At 33.8% G+C, this 21,754-nt stretch overlaps 1 protein-coding gene across 3 annotated transcripts; it reads left to right on the top strand.

Annotated features, from left to right (window-relative positions):
- Positions 1-238: 238 nt before the first annotated feature.
- On the top strand, positions 239-21,431 carry LOC149776019 (uncharacterized). 3 transcript variants are annotated; one of them, XM_089942315.1, is made up of 11 exons: positions 239-521; positions 10,585-10,751; positions 11,323-11,370; positions 12,183-12,345; positions 13,471-13,738; positions 15,375-15,731; positions 16,561-16,946; positions 17,564-17,697; positions 18,136-18,313; positions 19,452-20,526; positions 21,211-21,431. In XM_089942315.1, exons 6-10 carry the CDS (start codon positions 15,466-15,468, stop codon positions 19,706-19,708), a joined length of 1,221 nt encoding a protein of 406 aa, XP_089798441.1. In that variant the 5' UTR covers positions 239-521; positions 10,585-10,751; positions 11,323-11,370; positions 12,183-12,345; positions 13,471-13,738; positions 15,375-15,465; the 3' UTR covers positions 19,709-20,526; positions 21,211-21,431. The 3 variants fall into 3 exon arrangements, with proteins under 3 accessions (XP_089798441.1, XP_089798442.1, XP_089798443.1); XM_089942316.1 differs by lacking the exon at positions 239-521 and having other exon boundaries at positions 10,459-10,751; XM_089942317.1 differs by lacking the exons at positions 239-521; positions 10,585-10,751; positions 11,323-11,370; positions 12,183-12,345; positions 13,471-13,738 and having other exon boundaries at positions 14,822-15,731.
- The last annotated feature ends 323 nt before the right edge of the window (positions 21,432-21,754 follow it).

Below are 21,754 nucleotides of genomic sequence, written 5' to 3'. Positions count from 1 at the left end.
AAGAACAAAACGGATTGATGAAATCTGCTTCCAAATGATATATTATTAAATGAAATTACGTAGTATGAAATGAAATGATTTAACTCAACAAATGAAATGATGAATTCAGATTCCAAATGATGTGGTATTAAATTAAATGATTTAAAGAACAAAACGGATTGATGAAATCTGCTTCCAAAAGACGTAGTATTAAATGAAATTATGTAGTCTAGAATTAAATAATTTAACCCAACAAATGAAATGATGTATTCAGATTCCAAATGATCTGGCATTAGTTGAAATGGTCTGAAGAACAGAATGGAATGATCAGCTCATATTCCAAATGATGTGGTATTAAATGAAATGTATGGAATGTAAACGGTCTGATCAAAGTGTAAATCAGCTAGCGTAAATCCAAACAAACACAGGGGGGCGCTGTTATCTATGACGTATGATGTCAGCACGCCGAAACATAATCGACGGGCGTATTTACAGCATTCGGCTGAGATTTTTGCAGACGACAGTTGGACAGCAAAGCAAAGGTAAGTGTTTCTTTTCATATTTTATAAACAAGAACAGTATTTTCCAATCAGCATAAAGTGATTTTATCCACATTAATGAATGTGCGTGTATTTTTTTTTTCAAGTTCTGCCCTGTACTGCGCGAATTTCTTAGACTTCAACAAAGCGAGATCTATCAACTAAAGAGATTAAATCTTGATTTTATTTGATCAATATTAATTACCATGTTTAATGACCTTTCACACTAAGCCAAAAATGTGTTTCCCGTCAATTTTGGTATATTTTACATTACCGGCCCTACGTGCATACGCATTATTCGTCCAAGGTCTATATGTTATCAATTCTTTTTCCGCCATAGAATCCAGTTTGCAGCGACATATTAGTGCTTTCTTTCTTCTTTTATATTTCCTCTTTGATATCGAATATAATTTTTCTTAGAATCCCTTATTCACGACTCTTAGTGTACTTCAAACACGCCACTCTCCTTTCCAAACGTATTGAAAATTGGGGTGGGGGAACTTAGTCATATATTTTGAAAGAATAATACGTGAACAAAAAACAGTTACCTCCTTTGGAGTGTTTTATGGCGAAGAAGAAGCATAGATCATGTTTGAATAAGCCCACGATTTAGCAAATGATGTATGAAAATAACAAGGAAAGGCCATGGATTGTATCAGAATTTAAAAAAAAAAAAAACAGCATCAGCGATTTGTAAGTGATACCACGTAGCCCTTAGGGTAAAGACGTTCTCTCTCTCTCTCTCTCTCTCTCTCTCCAATAGAAAGGTCGAAGCTTGTACTTTCTGCTTTCTGCTGACTGCTGAACCAATGCTAGATTTTACCTGATATCCATCGATTTAAGTAGTATCTATTTGGTATGTATTTGTACTTAGCTCAATTGCCTGTTTCAACATAAAAAACATCTCAAAAAGTAAACAAAAAAATAATAATAATGGGATGAGCAAATTTTAAAAAAAATTGAATTAAAAAATACAAAAAAGTGTTTAAAAAATTGCGACCTCTTGTTTGGCAGCCTGACACATACAAAGATAAATGTGGGTATCAATATAAAAAAGCCATTCATTTTCAAGATAAAAAATTTGAAAAAGTAAAATTGGGATGAGCGAATTTGAAAGAAATGCCAAAAAAGGTATTTGCAAAAAAATTGGGATGCCACAGCGAGTTTCGAACTTTCGACATCTTGTTTACCGAAGCGAGGCATATTTTATCACTTTTCTACTTTGATGTCATTGGCAGTGCCAACAAGAACAAAATATCAAAATTAATAATAATAATAATAATAATATGTCATGTCAAAAGTAACAAATTGTCACTGCCACAAGAGCAATGTTTGTTTTAAAGCATAAATACATTCTAACTTTGCATGCAAGCATTGGCGTCCTAAAGGTAAATGGCGTCGGGACGACGATGATAGCCCAAGGGTTTTTTGGCGCCACAACACCTCTGGCACCCATCCGTGGTTTTGGTGCCCCAATGCCATTAGCGTACGGAGCAAACACTCCGTCCGTACCCCAAACCCTCCTTTACAACACTACTGCATGCAAGCTTATATTATCTACTTCTTCTCCTGACATCATATTAGACCTAAAATCAACGTTTCTTAATCGTATGCTTCCAAATATAAGTCAAGCCCTTCAGCTCAGTTGAGCCTACCCCCACCCCCACCCCACCCCAGATCTCTTTGTTATGCCACTTAATATCAGATAAAACGAATGAGCGATATTAGTTTATTACTAAAATAGTCCATTTTAGTCAGAAGAGATTCAAACTTAGAATTAAAGTAGGACATTATCATCGTTGTGTATTCCGAGACGATGAAAACATAAGGTAGCTAGGGTAAATCATCCTTAGCTGATGATGTGATAATCTGTGGAAGTGAGAAAAAAATTGACACGTTTGTGTAATTGTGTCACTGACACACGAATATAAAAACCAATTCCACAAAAGCACTGTACCTCTTCATCAAATATTTAAGTCCAATTTCCATCGGTTCCCAAAAGTGTTTCAGCAGAACAGTTTTTTTAGATGATCACAAATATATACAATCAGATTAAAAATAATGTTGAAGCAAAAAATAAGCAACGTCCAGCTCATCATCATTACCATTAGCAGCACTATCATCATTGTTGTCATCACCATACCATTATATCAGTTTAGATAATTCATTTTCTTCTTGTTCTTGCTTTTCTTCTTCTTCTTCTTCTTCTTCTTCTTCTAATAATAATAATAATAATAGAAAGAAGAAGAAATAGATTTATTTGTTTATTTATTGTCATGGTAGCTTATAACTTTTCAGTACTGACTAATTTTAAGATCAACCAATAACAGCTTTCTCTCCAAAATTTATAATCCTGTCAGTTTTACAGGCTTCCACATATCAAGAAAGTCGGTGTATATGTTGCTTTATTTCTTATATATTGGTCACTATAAAGGAGGATGTACTTTAGGCATGACATTGTTTTGGGGCTATATTTTAAATGTATTACCAGTAAACGGTAATACTATATGGCTATATGTATATTAGAAGTAACACTGAAGAAACTATGGCTATTAAAATATTAAAATATTAAATCAAAATAAATAATTTAAAATAATAATAAAAATTAAATTAAAATAAAGTTTTTGAAAAGATATTAACATGGAAGTTTATAAAAGTTTATGATTAAAATTTACACGAACCTTGTGCATGCAACATTCGTGCAACAAGTTTTATCAAGTTGCATAATAATTAAATAGTTATTCTTTTGTAGCTTCTATTTCTGTCCACATTTCATCTATTTTCATAAGCCCAAGTTTTAGTCTTTTATCTTCAAATATATATAAAACCTAGTATCAAAATAACAACTTTGTATTTTATAAGAATATCTAGTTTGAATTAATTATTAATGTGAGTTAGTTTCATAATTCCATTCCAGTTTCCATCTGCACATTATTTCTGGTGCGTCTACATTTTTTTATAAAAACGAAGATGGAACCTTCATGGTAATATATGGTTTTGTAAAGTTCCTTGAAAAATTGTGAAAACAGAAAATATTTTACAAGAATCATAGAGACATGATCCTGGGATAATTCAGAAAGAAGAAAAAAATTGATTCCATCGCTGTCTTTCTTTCGATATATGTTTCAACACTACAAGGACTTCCATATTTGTAAAGTGGTATGTGATGAGCCCTTAGAAAGACAAACTGTTCACATCTCCAAATATATCAAACAAATCAACATGGAACGTGTATCAACAATTAGCATCCCTTGATACTTTAAGTTTGGGTCTGTATGAAGTGTTACAACTTTATGGTGTTAAACTAAGTAACAGAAACAAGCGAAACCGTAAAGTTTAAGAAAATCTAACTTTGTGCACCATCAACAGATTTATTATGTCAAGTAAAGTTTTCTTCTTCTTCTTCTTATTATTATTATTATTATTATTATTATTATTATTATCATTATTGAATATGATATTTGTGCTGCTGGTGTCTTTAATTTATTCTCTTTATATTGTTTTATTGTGGTACTGTACACACCTACAAGCACTTCTCCGCATTTTTCTGACATGACTGGAGGCGCCACCAGTTATTGGTCTAAGTGGTGCTAAATAGTGATGGTGATTGTAATGTTTTGTTATTGAAGAATAACTCCAGTAGCGGTCTATAACTTTTCTCATAGATTTTATTCAATAAAATATGTATATATGTCAGCAGTATCACATGCGCAGGCGCGCACTAAGAAAATACATTATGAAAAGGAGAGCGATAGATGCATTCCAATCAATATGTGTACAGCAAGTATGACTTAGAACGAGATGAGAATAATGATAGCGTATGACATGAAATTAATATTACGTATAAATATGAGTGACAAAATCATACGTGGTAATTTTTCTAAAAGAAATTTGTTCACAGTATAAAGACTTAGTTCCTAATGATTCGACGCCAAACTATATAAACAATATGTTCAGTAAAAGGACAAATAATGTCAATACAGTTTCTGGTCTATCGATACTACGCTCTATGCCAAATTGTAACTTTCTTCTTTCTAAGCCCGAAATGGAATTGTATAAAAATAGCATGAGTCCAATCATTTGGAACTGTCTACCTATAGATGTTAAAGAAGAACCATCAGAGCATTCCTTTCGTCACAGGCGTTTGAAATGGATACAATCTAAATAATGTCTATAACCGGTTATGGTCAGCTTCCCCCCCCCTCTCTCTCTCTCTCTCTCTCTCTCTGTGTGAATGAAAAGTTTTCAATCATGCATGTTGGTGTACACAATGCTTTCTGTGCTATATCAACACTTAATTGTTCCTGTGTATATCAATCATTAAACCTTTTCTGTACGATGTTTGTTTCTCAACTGTATTTTATATATTTGCCTCTACATATGTAGATAATAAAGTGCCACAAGTGAGGTTAGTTTCGGTACTAATTGTGTTACCATCATCACATAAGACTATTATCATTATTATTATTATTATGCAAAGAGAAATTAACATTGAACCAAAGGTGGAAAACAAAGAGAAACGCGTGAAATTAATATGTAAAACTCAGGCGTGGATATGAGTTACGCGATCAGTGAAGTATGCATCAATAATAATAATAATAATAATAATAATTACCTATCTTTAACGAGGATAACACGTTTGGTGATGGCTGACCCATCTGCCGTCTGGTCCTCAGTTTTTTTAATCGGCTATGTTACAATTTTTTTTAAATATTTAAAACAAAAATAAGAAGGAAAAAAAATGTACAAAATAAAAATATAAGATCATGCACATAACCAGGTATCGTCGCACTCATTCTGACTATGTGTGACTATACTGGGAAACATACAACTATGAACAATATTCAGTACACACAATACACAGGTACATACATTTCAGCATAAGTCTTACTTTATATATATATATATATATATATATATATATATATATATATATATATATAAAATTAGATCTGGATATATCAATCATGGATATGATTATAAATTTTTCTATTCAGAGCTTTTAGTATGTCATTCCAGCTGGTCAAGAAAAAACTTCGTGAATGATATTTTAAAAGAAGCAAGGGAAGTTGAATTACGTATCCTCATTGATAAGGAATTCCATATAGTAGGTGCTGATACAAAAAATGAGCTTTTGTAATGCTTGGTTTTCGACAGAGGAATCTGGAGATCGTTGTTAGTCGTCGATCGGAGATTACGCTCAGTATTCGATGATCTTAGTTCAATTATGTTAGAGATATAATCTGGAGAAAGACCGTTGAAAGACTTGTATGTCATGATTCCTTTAAAATAAAGAATACGTTTTTGTATAGGTAGCCATTTCATACGTGAAAACAAAACATTTGTGGGAGTCATAACAGAAAGTTTCAGTATTATTTGGGCTGCCCTTTTCTGGAGTCTATCAATTCTGGACAGATTATAATTGGATGTGTTTCCCCATATGGTACAGCCGTAATCTATCAGTGGTAGTATATAACTCGAAAAATAACTTTCAAGTGATTGTGGAGGTAGAAACTTCGAAAGCAATTTTAACAGTTATTCTTTTGACTATCATTGCACATAGGTGATCGATATGCGCATTCCAGCTGAGGTGTTGATCAATGTAGATACCAAGAAGTTTCTGATTTTTGACAATAGATACGTCTAAGCCATTTTGAGTTAGACGTAAATCCATGTTAGTAGATAGACGCTGCCTTTTTCCAGTTGTCATACATTTCGTTTTAGAGATGTTAATATGCATTTTATTTTGATGACACCAAACTGATATATTGTTGAGGTCGATTTGAAGTTTATTTTTAATGGAGTCTAGTGATTTACCAGATAAATGCAATGTAGAATCATTGTATGAACGATGGGATATAGAATATGGCGGCGATTATTAACTGAGAAGGTAAGGTACAGTGTGAAAGAAGTAAAGTATGTGGTGAGGAATAATGATTTGTTATAGGCTGCTATCAATTACTAGTTCGAAGTTATAAATGAAACAGAATATTCCAGGTGTGCACCATTTATCAATGAAGGGTGAACTAGACTCAATTGGTAAAAGTCGGCTTTTATTCTGCATACTAACCTGGATGGTGAAAAGGATAGCAGCGCATTAATGGATATTTGCTTCCTTATGATAATATGAACTAATAGGTTTAATCTATATGGCGTATTTGTATTAAACGCATACTAATTATTTATTAATTACAAGACACCAGTAAAGCTGCGGAGACACGATTGCCCTCAAACTATTTTTCTCATTGATCTTAAAACCTGTGAGGGCATAACATCAACCAGCTGTTGATGTAAATCAGTTCTAGTCCAGTGTAGAATGTCTGATTAATTTCTTTGTCAAGCACTGTTGAGTGATATTTAAAGCTAATTAGAATTAGGCTAACGCTACATCTCAAATCCTGCGTATGTTAACATTTAAAATGGTTCTGTCTCTCATGTGGGTTTCACAGTCTTCCCAAACGTGTGAAATATCAAGTTTGCTTGATATATGCTGATTTGCTTTCATCAAGAGTCAAGTATCAGGGTTTTAAAAAAATCACTCGGACAAGCTCTGATACTGTGGTAGGCATGAGCATTAAATGTCTATAGTTTTCCGATTTCTTCAGTTTCTTTAAATCTTGCCATTTTCTGCTGCAAGTTTTCTGGTGCCGGTGGCAAAGTAGCTAGTAATTTTATAAATAGATTTAAAATTTTAAAAGCAGTTCCCGATATGGCATGGGAAGCCATATACATATATTGGTTTGGCTTGCTCATGAGACACAGAAAAGATATATATACAAATAATAAATTAAGTAGACTTTTAGAAACACCGCGAAAATTGAGAGAAATTAGGGAAGTTTTAATTAAATATAGAGACAAAGTAGATTTATGGGGTATAGGAAAGGAAAAAACATACGGGTGGATTAGGGAAAATGCAACAGAAAAAGTAATGAAAAAGTAATGAGCCAAGTAGAGTTGGAAAATAGATACGTAAATTGGAAACTAGCATGGGGGAATTGGATTAAGTTAGGATCTTTAAAAATACAGAGCCTCTGCTTTAAATACATGCATAATGTGTGGTTAACAGGAGAGGTTGCAGTGCGGCGGTATATGATCAGAGTATCGCCTAAATGCCCACTGTGTAAAAAATGTAACTTCAGTAAGACACATACAATACTACAGTGTGAACAAAGACAAACTAAAAGACAAAAAGTAATCGACGAGATTAGAAAGACAACTACACATAAGACACAAAATCTGCTATACTTGGACGGGAATTTTGACAAAATGACTTTATATACAGTGACGGATTACATAGTGGACACAATGAGATCATGTGGACAAATAATAAAAATTGGGAAAGACTAACGGACGCTCTCCTGCCAGAACACTCTTTCCTTTCTATTAAAAAAAAAAAATTTAAATACTTACTATTCTTCTACCTTGCTTTGCTTCCTTCCACTCTTTCATCAAAAAATGTCTCGGAAATTTTGGCTAATAAATATATACAAGATAACCTGCTCGAGATGAGAGAAATACACCAAATAAATAAAGTATGGACCCCATCTCGAGTACATTTACTTATCTCTGACATACGAGAGCGGTATTATATAACACACACCCAAACCACTAAGGTTTTAAACTTATAGAGTAACACACCGCATTCTCGACAAAATTCAAAAACAAAACAAAAATCCCATCAAGGGAGAAATAGAACAACTGGGTTATAAAGATGATTTAGAGCTAAGTCCCAACACGTAAACAAATATAGCAAACAAAACAAATAGCACCAACATATAGCACTCATGGGACATAGGGGACCTGTAGCAAGGTCACTTAAAAAGAACTAAGGGAGGAAATCCGGAAAAGGTGACAGAAACCTTATTCGGACGTACAACCTTATAGATACACTAAGGCCATTTTAGAAATACCCCGATCAAAATTTCTAAATTCAAACTTTGATTTTAAAGTTTAAATTCCTTCAAAAACAATAACAGATACAACACATATATGGGGGAAAACACAAACACATAAACAATTTCCTCTTTGGTTAAGTGGGGGGGGGATCTGTCTGGTCAACCCCCCCCCCCAAAAAGTAATTTTCTTCCGATCAGTAGTAATTCAGCAGGGCAGTATCCATTCAGTAATGATGTTGCACGATAATGGCAAAATAGTTTTGTAAGGATCGTCTGTCTTTTTTCAGCATTCTTGTCATTATTTGTATATGTGTTGTACATACATACATACATACATACATACATGTAGAGTGTGTTGATTTCTTTCAATACCAACTTGTTTACAAGGAACAATTTGCCATAATTTAATAAATAAGAAAAATATAATTAACAGGGCTAGAAATTAACCTTTCATTACTAAGTGAAGGATAATATTCCCGACTTTCTTATGTATGCGATTTACTGTATGCAGTTGACCAACAATCTTTCTTATAAAGTTTAAATCTTTCGTGTCCACGTCTAATTATGCATAATTTCAGCATCAAGACCCGACTAACATGTTTTATAGGAAGAATCTTAGTAAAACAAGTCAAAAGTCGCCGATGCCTTTACTCTGTGCATTGTATCAGACAACGCTACAACTTGTCCGCATCATTACATTATGCCTTAGGGTTCGACAGCATTTACACAAGATAGTTCATATGTACCTTTGTGTAACTGTCTTCAGAAGCTTTATTCATTATGTAAAGCATTTCTATACTGGTCTCCTCAATCGTCGAAAGTCGATGCCATTTTGTTCACTACAGTAACTCAGAGTTACCTACAGATTCCCCACTTCCAAGACCTCACGTTTCTAGCCATGAGCACTCCGTTTTTGACACTTTTTCTACACTATTCTACGTATTTACTATCCGATTTGATAGACATGACGCTACACACACACACACACACACACACACACACATACACACACACACACATATACATACATACATACATACATACATACATTATTACGACTCTGTCGTTTTATATATGTAATAGAAAAGTGTGAGAAGCAACAGACTGTGAAAAAGTCAACAAAGATTTTATTTCCCTTGATTACAAAGTGAAAATAAAGAGAAAGAAATTATGGTATTGCGAATTAAATCCCAAAATAATCAAAGAATTGCAGACAAAAGTTCCGATGACAAGAGGTATGAATAAACTCTAGTGGAAATCCAAATTAAATCCAACGCTAAAAGGGTTGATGTGCCTGCGATGGCATGTAAAGTGTTGTTTTGTCAAGTCTTTTGTTGGATTACAATAATACAATCCGAGATTATATCCTTTTTTGTATTTCACTATAAATCCAAGTCTCTATTTCCAAGAATGTTATCAGAGCACGTTTGTATTTCCAGAGAAGAAATAATTGGAATAACTAAAATTCCAGCCCATATGAACTACTGGTCACAACAATAATACAGAATAATTCTGCTAAGATTTTAAATCACGAATGAATAATTTTTCCAGTGACAATATTATATAGTCCACTACTTGACCTCCGGTCACAATTACCATTTGTCATACAAACCCTTACAGAAGGCTCCTAATGTTTACAAAATAAAATCTTAGTTGTAATTATTTATAACTATTTCTAAAATTATAATACAAAATGTAGTAAACAACAGGAAAACCTGGCAATTTATGGGGAATTTCCAATAAACTAGACCCATACCCAAATAAACATGTCTACTTCTATTGATAGTGATTTTAATATCAACCCCATACACAAAGAGAATATTTTAGCCATATATTACTTGTTCACAGTCTTTAAAATACAATCAGTAATTAAATTCGAATATAAAATGAACTTGAATTTTTACTGGGTTAAGTCCAACATACAATATTACATGACAATAGTATAAAGTGAAATAAAAATTTTAAAACAAAACTAACAAGCAAACAATGCAAATTTAAACACACATACATTCATACACACATGCATACACACACACACACACACACGTATTCCTCATTGTGACAACCAATTAATTGATATTACAGAACAGAAAACGATTCATACAAGCAGCTTGCACGCAAGTACTGTTTATGGCATTCCATAACTATTACCAATTTTATTCTTAATTCAGACATGAGTACAAACCTTGATGATGCCATATCTATCTTGAGGAGGGTCGCAGACCAGATTTCCTCCACCCCATCATCACTTACATCCTCTGCATCTGGTTCATCTGCGAGTCAGACATCATCTTCATCGGTATCAGAGGAACACAGACGCTTGTTTAGTAGAACAATGGTATATAATTTCAACAAACTTCTCCTTTTTGCACTGTTTAATTCCATGAGCTACATCATTGTCATCACGGTGTTTCGTCTTTCTGTCTGTCATCCTGAGTTGTTGATGCCACGAAGATTTTAAAATTGAATTTTAACTTAAGTTTATGCAACTGTCTCATTTAATCAATTTAATTAAGTTTAGTCGATTCAACAGCCACTAAACTGAATTAAATGCTATGAGAAAAACAATGAAACTATTAACACGGACTAATTTATAGTTTTGCCTTTCCGTAACTTGCTAATGTCCTATTGATAATGTGTAAAAATATAATATCCGCTAAACTTTAATTAAACGTTATGATTCATAAAGTGTGTTTCCATACACATAAGCCCTATAACATTCATAGAAGCCTAGTGTATCAAACAGGTCTTCTTTCAATAGAAGAGTAAACGAATATCACCATGAAATGTTATTGATTTCCCCCAAAATATAATGACCTAGGCATCATCTTTTGTTATATGAGAAAAACCCACATAATCTTTTTTTCTGTACATTTAGACGTGTCACATGTTCTTTTTGTTTTGCACAGAGATTAAATCCATATAGGTCAAGAACTGGTAGGACTGATAACAATTTGGTAAGGATTGATGGGAGAAGAAAAAGTACCCTTCATTATCACTATATATCACTATTTTATATAGTTGCTTTATTTCTGTTTTGTTTTTTGCCATATTAAGCACCCAAGACAACACTTATGAATGGAAAAATACATTTCATACAATGCATCAGGTTGAACGTGTACACACAGACACACAAATACTCTCACACAGATAGGTTATCCCATATATATAGTCAATATATAGCCTTTATTGTCTTGATGTGAAACCAGCACCACATCACTTCAACATTCAAGTTAACCACTAGAACAAGGCACAGTGTTTGTTTCTTTTTTAATATTCTGTACTAGTACTATTTTGAATATAAAATAAGTACCCCAACTATTGTATTGACTGTCTGCGTGATGTGTGTCTGTCTTACGATGCACAAATGTTAATATGTGTTTGTTTCTCCCCTCTTATGTTGTTGTTGTTTTTGTTCTGCTATGTCTTTTCGTTAGTGTGTTTGACGATTCACAAATTTACATTGTTCGATTTTGATGAAATGCCTACATTTAAAATTTACAAAATGGAATTTATCACATTTTTTCACACACTGTTGCAACAGAGAATATGAAACCTAAGTATGATTTATAAATACATGCATATTTATTTCTTACTTGAATTTTTGTTCAACAGGAACGTGTGGGCATCCATGTCTCACAAACACATACCTAGCTGCTTCACTCATGCAACATAAAGTTATATAAAGTTTTAGGAAATATTGCTCATTTTTATGTCCTGATAAGTCACCAAAACAAGTAAACTGCGGTGATACATATTTCTATTTTAGGTCGCACTATGACTCGATCTTTTGTTTGTCTGAGTTCCAATACTTCTACAAATATTCCATTTCTGTAAGAAAGGAGAATCCTACGTAAAAATGGCCTTGGGGAAAAGAAAGTTATTATTCCTGCTGATGCTTTGCATGACCAAGTGAGACAGGCCATACTAAGGTAATTATGTTTTAGAAAAAGTAATGAAAGGTGATCGGCAAATTTTTGGAATGAAGGAAACGAGTGAAGTGCATGCGAATAAATGCTTGTATGTTACGTTCTAAATCTATAGAGAATGAACTGTAAAAAAAAGCAACAGCAGGTAGGCACTGTGCAACTCGGTTTCCGCCTCTAGGTTGCTCATCTAGTTACAGTTGAAGTCATAATAGAGAAGATACTCCATCGCTTGTTGATGTGAGTTATATCTACTGTTTTTCTTGATGCAAATGTCTCTTTCAAATTGTATCTATGTGTGCACTTCTATTTCACAATATACAGATTTGTTGAGTCATAGAACTTAAATTCCTCTCAACAATGCGAACATGTACAAATTCCCATCTTCAAGGTGTTCCAAGCCTCAACATGAAAAGAATATTCCAGCTGGAAATATTTTTCTCCAATGTTTACTTAGAATATTGTTTCTTGGTAAATCAAACAATTAAGTACTTATTGCTAAACCATCAAGCTTATGTGTGAGTGGGAGTGGTGGAAGCTAATATTTGTTGGACCATAAATTATGCGTTAAGCTCCTATTGCATTTTTAAATAGAATATTCCACAAAATAAAAGTTCAGAAACACTATGTAAAATTTGAAATGTACAGATTCAGTAGATATTGTCTATTTTATTTATAGACTTAACTGTATCCCCTTTTGCGATTAGTTTTAATACTGTACTTGTAAGACCAGGTGTTTTTCTTAACGTTTATGCGGACAAGTAAGATTTGGTTGAACAAGCTATGTCCTACGGTTTACTTGTCAAAATCAAGTAAAAGTATAAACCAAATTTTAGAAACGTTCACAAAACAATATTATCTGAGTAAAAATAATTGAATGATATTCAAGAAATTACTGAAATATAATACTCGATGACGATTCCTCTCAGCACTCAACATCATCCATTCAATATTTCCAGCTTGAACCTACCTTTTAAATAAATTTAACCATATCTTTATTCCTGAAATCCTAACGCCAAACAAACACATCACATAATTGTCTTAAAATTGAGTTTAAAAGTGAACATTGATATAAAAGTGTTATCCGTACTCGAAAATAAAAAAATGTAATATTCATTATCTGTTTTCCAGCTCTTTTCCGGCTTGAGATCAGTGTGGTGGTTTTGAGCTGTTAACGCTAAAAAGTAACTCCAAAAAAGTTTTAACCACAGTAAGTCACGGAAGATGCAGTGCAGAAGACATTAGGGAGTTCGGTACAGGTCGCATATACATCAGGCCGATTCAGAAGAGTATCGCTATAATTGACATAGAAGACTCTTTTGAAGAGCAAGAAAAGTGTTTGTCTTGTTCAAGCATGGTACCTATAAAGGACCTGAGAGAACACATGCAAACTTGTCAGGTAAGGTAGTCTGATTATCAATTAATTGTATCAGGTATTTTGCTCATGTTAAAGCTTTAACATTAATCCAACAGTATGTTACCTCCGTTTATATACAATTCATGTATATTAGACAAAGGTGCAATTTCTAAGGGCTGTCATCTTCGCAAGGCAAGGTTCCGATATGATAACCTATCACCGCCAAATGTGAACACTGTTCCTACATGATTGGGACAAGGGGAGCACACAGCTAGAATGGACGGATAAGTAAGCAATTTTCTAGTCCCAGTCCGTGTTTGCACAATTTCCTTTCTCTCAAATACACCTGTAATGGCTTCACTCTGGTACATAGTTATACTTTCGAGGTTAAACATCCAAAGTATCCTTTTAGGTCAATTGCCTCCATTATTTTCGGCCAATGTAGAATGCACCACACTATTGGTTACTTGGCATTATGTACGATGGGAGGCAGTTCAGGAAATCCAATAGATGTCGCTAGGACAAAGCACCAGTATATATGTTCGATCCGCCAAGGTGTAGATAGGATTATCATATCGGAAGCTTGGCTAGCGAAGATGAAGTGCTGTGTAAATGAAGTTTTGCTTTGCTTTTCTGTTGAGAGTATTTTTTTACAAACTTTACTGATACCTAGACAGAATCAAAGGGTATGCATTTCGTTTGGTTAGAAAGTGCCTGTTGTTTAGATCACTAAATTTATGCGATGGTATCATGTGTGCAGAGTATTTACGTAATTTTGGGGATTGAGAGTGTTATTGCTAAAAACGTAACCACATATTTTTTATGATTTTCAGAAATCAGGAGAAGATGCAGATTTCATTGAAATTTTCAAGCAAGTTGTATGTCTTTGAACCTCGGTTTTAGATCTACTTGACTCAGGACTAGACAATTTGTGTGACGGTCTTCTGTCCATCCTTCAATGCTTGATTATTTGCTTTAAATGATTCATATTTGTGTAGAGTGTGTAACTAACTCCCTCTACATTTGATAAATGATTCATATTTGTGTAGAGTGTGTAACTAACTCCCTCTACATTTGATAAATGATGCATATTTGTGTAGAGTGTGTAACTAACTCCCTGTAAATTTGAAAAATGATTCATATTTGTGTAGAGTATAGTATAGTTGCACGTACAACTGATACATGATTTACATTCGTACAGTTCCTGCAAACTTGATATGTGATTTACTGGAAGTAGACTGCATATAAATGTATGGAATCCACTAAGCATCACAATAGAGCATCACTTTAGTGAAAAAGAAAGTGAGGCTCCAGTGCAGATTGATCATACATTATACATTGTCCCCTTTACTCAGTCCACTGGTCACTACCCATGTAAACTAACTAAATGTCCTGTTGGTGGATTTTTACGCGATGTTTTGCTTCATTGTCAATCCTCTTGCATGTTACAGAGTCTGATGATGGAATTTAATCATCCTTGATTAATAAATATGCCACTTCATAGTCATTCCAGTTATGTCCTACATATATTTCAACTATTACAGTACAGTTCTTATCTAAAATATATGTCTTGTAGAATGCATATGCTTTTTATGAAACTTACAGGACGACATAAATCTGAATCGATCTATAATCATCTGATTTGTCAAATGTTGTAAATATATTTATGTGTTTTCAGCGATGATCCAGCTAACGTTAGTGAGCAGCCTAGTGTTGTAACAACACACAACAACACCAGTACCGTAGACCCACCTCTCAACACTGGTGCAATGTACAGTAATGTACCCACAGTTCCAACTATCAGACAACAGGATAATGTCGTGGCCATGTTTCCCAACTCAGGGACTAGCGAGCATGCAGGTATAGTAGCAATAGTACAACGTACCAGTGAAGAGCATGGTGCTGGATCAAGAAACACTGAACGTCATAATGATGTAACCGGACATCCCAACATTGGTGATCTGTATCATACTGTAATGACAAATTACAGGTCTTCTTGTTTAGTTGACAACATGGCTGTGATTTTGGAAGAAGTGTAAGATGTTTTAAAAAAATATTTTTCGGAAAGATCCAATTATGAGATGTCACGTTGTATGGTTGCTGTATGCATTCATGCTTAGAAAAAAATTGATCAAAAGTCTTTGATCAAAGTATATGAAAAACAAAATTTCCTTCTTGAGGCCAATCTGTGCCTTTTCAGCGATACACTACTTTATATGAGATAGTGGAAATTCTTTTGTCTAGATGAGTCATAATAATGCATAATAAGATGCAGGTAACTCTAACTAGTTCATTTTACATGCTGGACTATGTATTTTTGTGCCAAGTGACCTGTTTATGTTTCCATCTGCAAAAAGGTAACTGTTTTCTTAACATTAAAGACTGGTTTAACACAAACACACGCACACCGATAAGCACCGATTGCTAATATATCTATTAACTAGTTAATCTTGTTGAATATCTTCTGCTTTGTTATCCAAGTAAAATATATTAATTCATGTATATAGCTTGGCTTCAATTACATGTTTACAGTGGATATCTTTATTTCTCACTGCCACATGCACATGAATGAGTGTTTGCCCTTTGAATTAGTCTACGGGAGACGATGGTATAGCTCCAAAGTACGCTTTTGCTTATCCTTCTTTTTTTTTTTCTTTTTTTTTCTAAAAAGAAAAAAGAAGGATAAGCAAAAGCGTACTTTGGAGCTATGCCATCGTCTCCCGTAGACGGACGGATGCCATTATTAGACTCCGTTGCTTTTCTTTTCTCTTGTTTCAGTATATATTGACGCCTTCTTAGTTTACAAAATTCCACCTGAATTTAGTAATTTAAGTACCTTGACTTCCTCTTTTTTGTTGCCACAGCAAGGACATTCATGACCCAGTAGTTGTCTTGCGCTATTTTCAAAAATCTGTAATGACTGGAAGACAATTAGACCAAATATCATTAACAGAACCGCTGGGGGGTGAAACCCAACCCATCTATGTGTCGCGGATGAATATGTTTGCAACAGGAATGGAGGAGATCTTGGAAGCGCCCAACCTTCCGGTATCCCTTGAGGTGACATTTTATGGAGAAGAGGCTTCCGAGCTAGGGGGACCAAGGAAGGAGTTCCTCACTCATATGATGCAAGAGATAATAAAAGAAGAATGGAGACTTTTTGAAATGGCTGAGGAGGGTGCATACACACTGAAAGATGACTCCGGTGGACTTGAAAGGAAATACTATTTTGGTGCAGGACTAGTTTGTGGTAAGTGTTATATTTTCGTTACTTGCTGTAGATTTAATTTTTACTATGCTGGTCATAATTCGGCTATCAATGGACAACATATTTGCGATGTGAAAATTAGGCAGAGCACAATATGCTTTCATGTTAATTTTTGTGATAAATAGCTTTGGTCTGCAATTTGGTAAGCAATCGATAAAGCAAATCGTCTGTCGTGTAAATTAATGGTATAGGTCTTTCATTCTGTTATTGAACGAAAGTATACTCTCTCTCTCTCTCTCTCTCTCTCTCTCTCTCTTGACATATAAAGCGATCCTAACTGTTTTAGCAAAAATATTTCTGACATTCTTTAACTCCTATACCTCAGTTTCAGTTTACACGACATTGTTGCATGCATGGTCAATACATTGCTATTTTTGGCGTGCACTTATATGTCACACGTATTTCAACACTAGTAAGATGTGATTGTGATGACCCACATTTCTTGCTTAACAGGCTGTGCCTCGTTTTTGGAGTTAATAAGCGTGAAACAGAAAAATGATTCATTTGGTTTAAATATATCTTTCATTTAATATCACACGCGCGTCATCTTTGGTACTTTTCTAAAGTACCCATTCTATTCTTGTTAACAATAATTTTAGGTTTGTCATTGATGCAGAACGGGCCTCTACCATGTTTCCTAACAGAAGAAGAATTGGAAACGCTCCTGTCCCAAAACTTAACACCAGTCCAGGCACAATTTAGAGATGGCTTAAATCGGCTTGGTTTTGTTGATGTAAGCACAAATGAGTATCTAAACTTTCCCAAACCTACAGCTGTAACCCGGACCTTTAAAACTCTTGTAACCTGTTATCATTATACACTAAAAATCTTGGCAGTGATTTTGGGACCACAATATACAATATAGCTTGTTTATTAAATAAGGATTGTAAACATTGTTAAGGTTATTTTAAAAGCATAAGCTTAGCATGTATTAGATTATGTGAATATCAGCTAATCTCATCAAGCTTTATAAATTTAGTAACCCTCATATTTTCCAATTCTTGAGAGGTAAACTGAAGATGCGCATAACTAGATAAGAATCAAACTGATAATAAAGTCTTATGTGCAAATAGAAGTTATGGTACAAAGTCCATTTTGTTATTGCAACCTTGCCAATGAAATAGTTTGGGTCGATTACAACTTTTTTATTTATTGAAATGTTACTTTTCAGTTAATGCGCCGAAAGCCGTGTATTAAATATCTCTTCAGGCCTTCTGCATGGTCAACTCTGACACAGAGAAAATTGATCCATGTCCTAAAACCAGTATTCTCAGATATCGGATCTAACAGAAGATTAAAGAAGGATGGTACATATCAAAAATTCATAGCATACCTTAAAGAAGTTTCAGGTAAATATATAACATCTGTAAAGATAACAAGAAAGAGGTCGTTCTGATTGCATAGATTATAGATATACATTTATCAAAATGAAATATGTGGTAAATGTTTTTCGTTTGTGCCATGGTTATAATTGAACTAGTTTCTTAAAGATTATTATTAACATAATGATATTACATGTTTACTCCTGAATTACCCCATACTGTCTAAATTGTATCTGTGTTCAGTCCATTGTACCTATGTTGTGTTAGATTAACATGATTACTAGGACTCCAATACATACACATTTTGAGAGACGTTCGATGTGAAAGGTTTATATAGCCTCTAAAGAGAGGTGGACATTTTCTTCTTTTACATTCACATTTCTACGACTTATTGTAAAACAATATGTTCAGTCCTTCTTTGTGGCAGCTAGCTAGGTTTGCATAACCGATAAACACACACACAAACACAGATATATATATATATATATATATATATATATATATATATATATATATATATATATATATATCCTTTTCTATGTGTTAATACCGGTTATATCTCATTGTGTAGTATAAAAAACGTGACATTTCCATTTCAGCGAGCTTCACATGTTCAAATATAAAATATATTGCTTTTTGTTTCACATGAAATATATTCGGCATTAACACATGAAAACAACATTTTAATTTTATTAAATAACAAACTTGATGTTATGTTTATTGTATGAAACCTACTCCTGAACAGAATGCTAGTAGAATCACTCTTCAGCACGCAACCACCATCCCCTATTTTTGTATTCACCGCACTGTGAACGGCATTCAATATCAGCGAGCGGCTATTGGTACATCAGCACATTCAAAACTGGAATTCACTCCGATTAGTCTACATCTTTGGCCTTGTAATAAAACATTTATGACTATTTGGCATCCATTTCACTATACTGCAAGTTTTCTTTTTTAAATTTTCATTTCGTATTCTAGAGAAGTAAATTAGTTGTTAAATTTTACAAAACTTGCTGGTTTTCGCGTTGTTCTGTCACTTGGTTTAAGACCATATATTTGAATATATATATATATATATATATATATATATATATATATATATATATATATATATATATATATATATATATATATATATATATAATTCTATTGCTTTTTATAGGTGGTAGAAGAGGAACGGAGAAAGCCAAAGTTACATTGGAGAAAATATTACAGTTTGTGATGGCATCTGCAGAGATACCAGTTTTAGGATACTACATGCCACCCAAGATTGAATCTTTTGATGATGGAAGTATGCTTCCTAGAAGTTCTACTTGCATAAATGTCCTTTATTTACCTTTGGGACATTTACCAGATGATGCCGCATTATTTTTCTTTTTTGACTTTGCATTTCTGAACGAATACTTCGGAAAAATGTAATCTGACATTTTTCACCTCAGTCAAAATCTGCTTGGAGATAGGGAATGGAAAAAAACAGCAATTTATTTGTCTGATTTTACTAGCATTGAATATTTGTTTTATCATAAACTTCACAGAGATGATGACAATTTACAAATAATTTAGTTCTATAAGTTATGAAATGAAACTTTAAGAGGAATTTATAGTATTATGAATTAAATCGAAAATAACACTGTGAAGTGTCGAAGTTTGAATTGCAGTGAACTTTAAAGTTGAATGTATTGGTCATTAATATTTTATCGCGTTTAAGCCAGAAAAGTGTTGTGAGAGATGACTTCGACCTTTCTTCGTTCATCTCTGCCCATGTCAGTGCAAACTTCAAAGGGGCAGCATTCCAACTAAGTGAAATTGACCGGGCTATCTTAACACGGCCCTTACTAAGTAAACATTTGAACTACCAACCCTAACCGCTTGGTAGGAACCTATGTCCACTTATCATTTTTCAAAGGGAAATAGTTACGCACCGTCATTCACAGATTCCGACCTGTCTAAACCTGATAAAAGGAATTATTTCTTTGGGAAAAATTAGGGACCGCTGCCTACGATTGGGCAGAATAAATTAAGGCGTGCACTTTAGAAGCAATCAGACTTTAAAGTGACGACCTAGTCAAAATTCATAAGTCTGAAATTTGCTGAAAGAGGAGTCTAGACTTCCGAGGAGGCCTAAAGAGAATATTGCTCTCCTTGTTCAACAAGAAAAGGACCAGGAGACCGTCTTGTTAAAGAAAGACAGGTTTTAATGCTCGGAAGCGTATGTTCTGAAAGAGAACATCAACAAGGTACGCAATTTTAGTTTCACGTAATATTCTATTGTTTGATTGTTTGTTTATACAAATGTGTTTTCTATGATTAGTTTTCCATATATGTATCGTTTATTTAATTTCATGGAAATGTGTTGATGCTAGAGTTTTTGTGCAATTTATTTTATTCAATTTCATGGAAAGTGTTGATGCTAGAGATGTTATGCGATTTAATTTTTATTCATTTTCATGGAAAGTGTTTATGCTCGAATTGTTATGCAATTTACCTTTCAATTTTACAGTTATTAGTTCATTGGTAGAATTGATTGCATGCGATCCAAATGTTCATATATGTAGGATTTCAAAGGATTATTTGCAATAACTTCCTTTGTTTGTTAGGACGATACTTACCTAATTATATCTGATTTTGTAATGTTTGAATAATCTTGTAGGTTAAGGATTGCTGCGAGTTACAATTTGTGAATTTCATGCAATATCAATCGAACATGTAGTAGCATATGTAAAAGAATACGGCAATATTCGATAGACGCTCGCGTGGTAATTTAAGACCTGCAACTGGAAGCAAGGTCATTGTCCTACCATACTAAGTCAGGATTTACACAGTGTGTGGATAGCCAACATGCTCTGAGTAACGTGAGGGAATGTTGTGTACGTCTAGAGAGTGGGGTATACAGAAATTTAGGGGTAATTTTGTCTTTTAAGGAACATCTTTATGGGATAGAGATTGGACAGTCTGAAGACAGAAGTCTGAGGAAAAGAATGACGAAGTCAGAATAAAAGGACCAGTAAGTCCATGAATGGTCAAAGCACACAGCTTAGCGAGGATGAACTAGGAGACGTGGATATACGGTCAAGATAGGAAGGTGGTGATGCAAATCATTCGTGGACATTGCGCTCTTTTCAACTTTTGTTATGATGATGAAATAAATACAGTTTGGACGCGCCTGTTAAATTCTATTGATATAATCTAACTTGAATTGGAATTGACGTTATTAATTTGTTCTAATTAAATGTGTTATTTTCTTGTCAAAGGGGGCTCGTTTTGCTTTATTTCTTCCAGGTATTCTCGCTCAGTTCTCTGTTGAAATTATATTCTTCTTTCACTCCCGCCGGGCTATAATATCGAGGGAGGTCATCCTCTAGATAACTCCAGCCAAATCCAATTGAATACCCGTCTTACTAAGAGGGAAACGTTACAAATACTAAACGTTATACTCCAAGTCCAAAAGAATAGGGTGTTTCATAT

Source organism: Sinohyriopsis cumingii, chromosome 18 (assembly GCF_028554795.1).
Source record: "Sinohyriopsis cumingii isolate HCF-2022 chromosome 18, ASM2855479v2, whole genome shotgun sequence".
NCBI lineage: Eukaryota > Metazoa > Mollusca > Bivalvia > Unionida > Unionidae > Sinohyriopsis > Sinohyriopsis cumingii.
The sequence above is the reverse complement of the archived record's forward strand: the minus strand, read 5'-3'. Positions and strand labels throughout refer to the sequence as shown.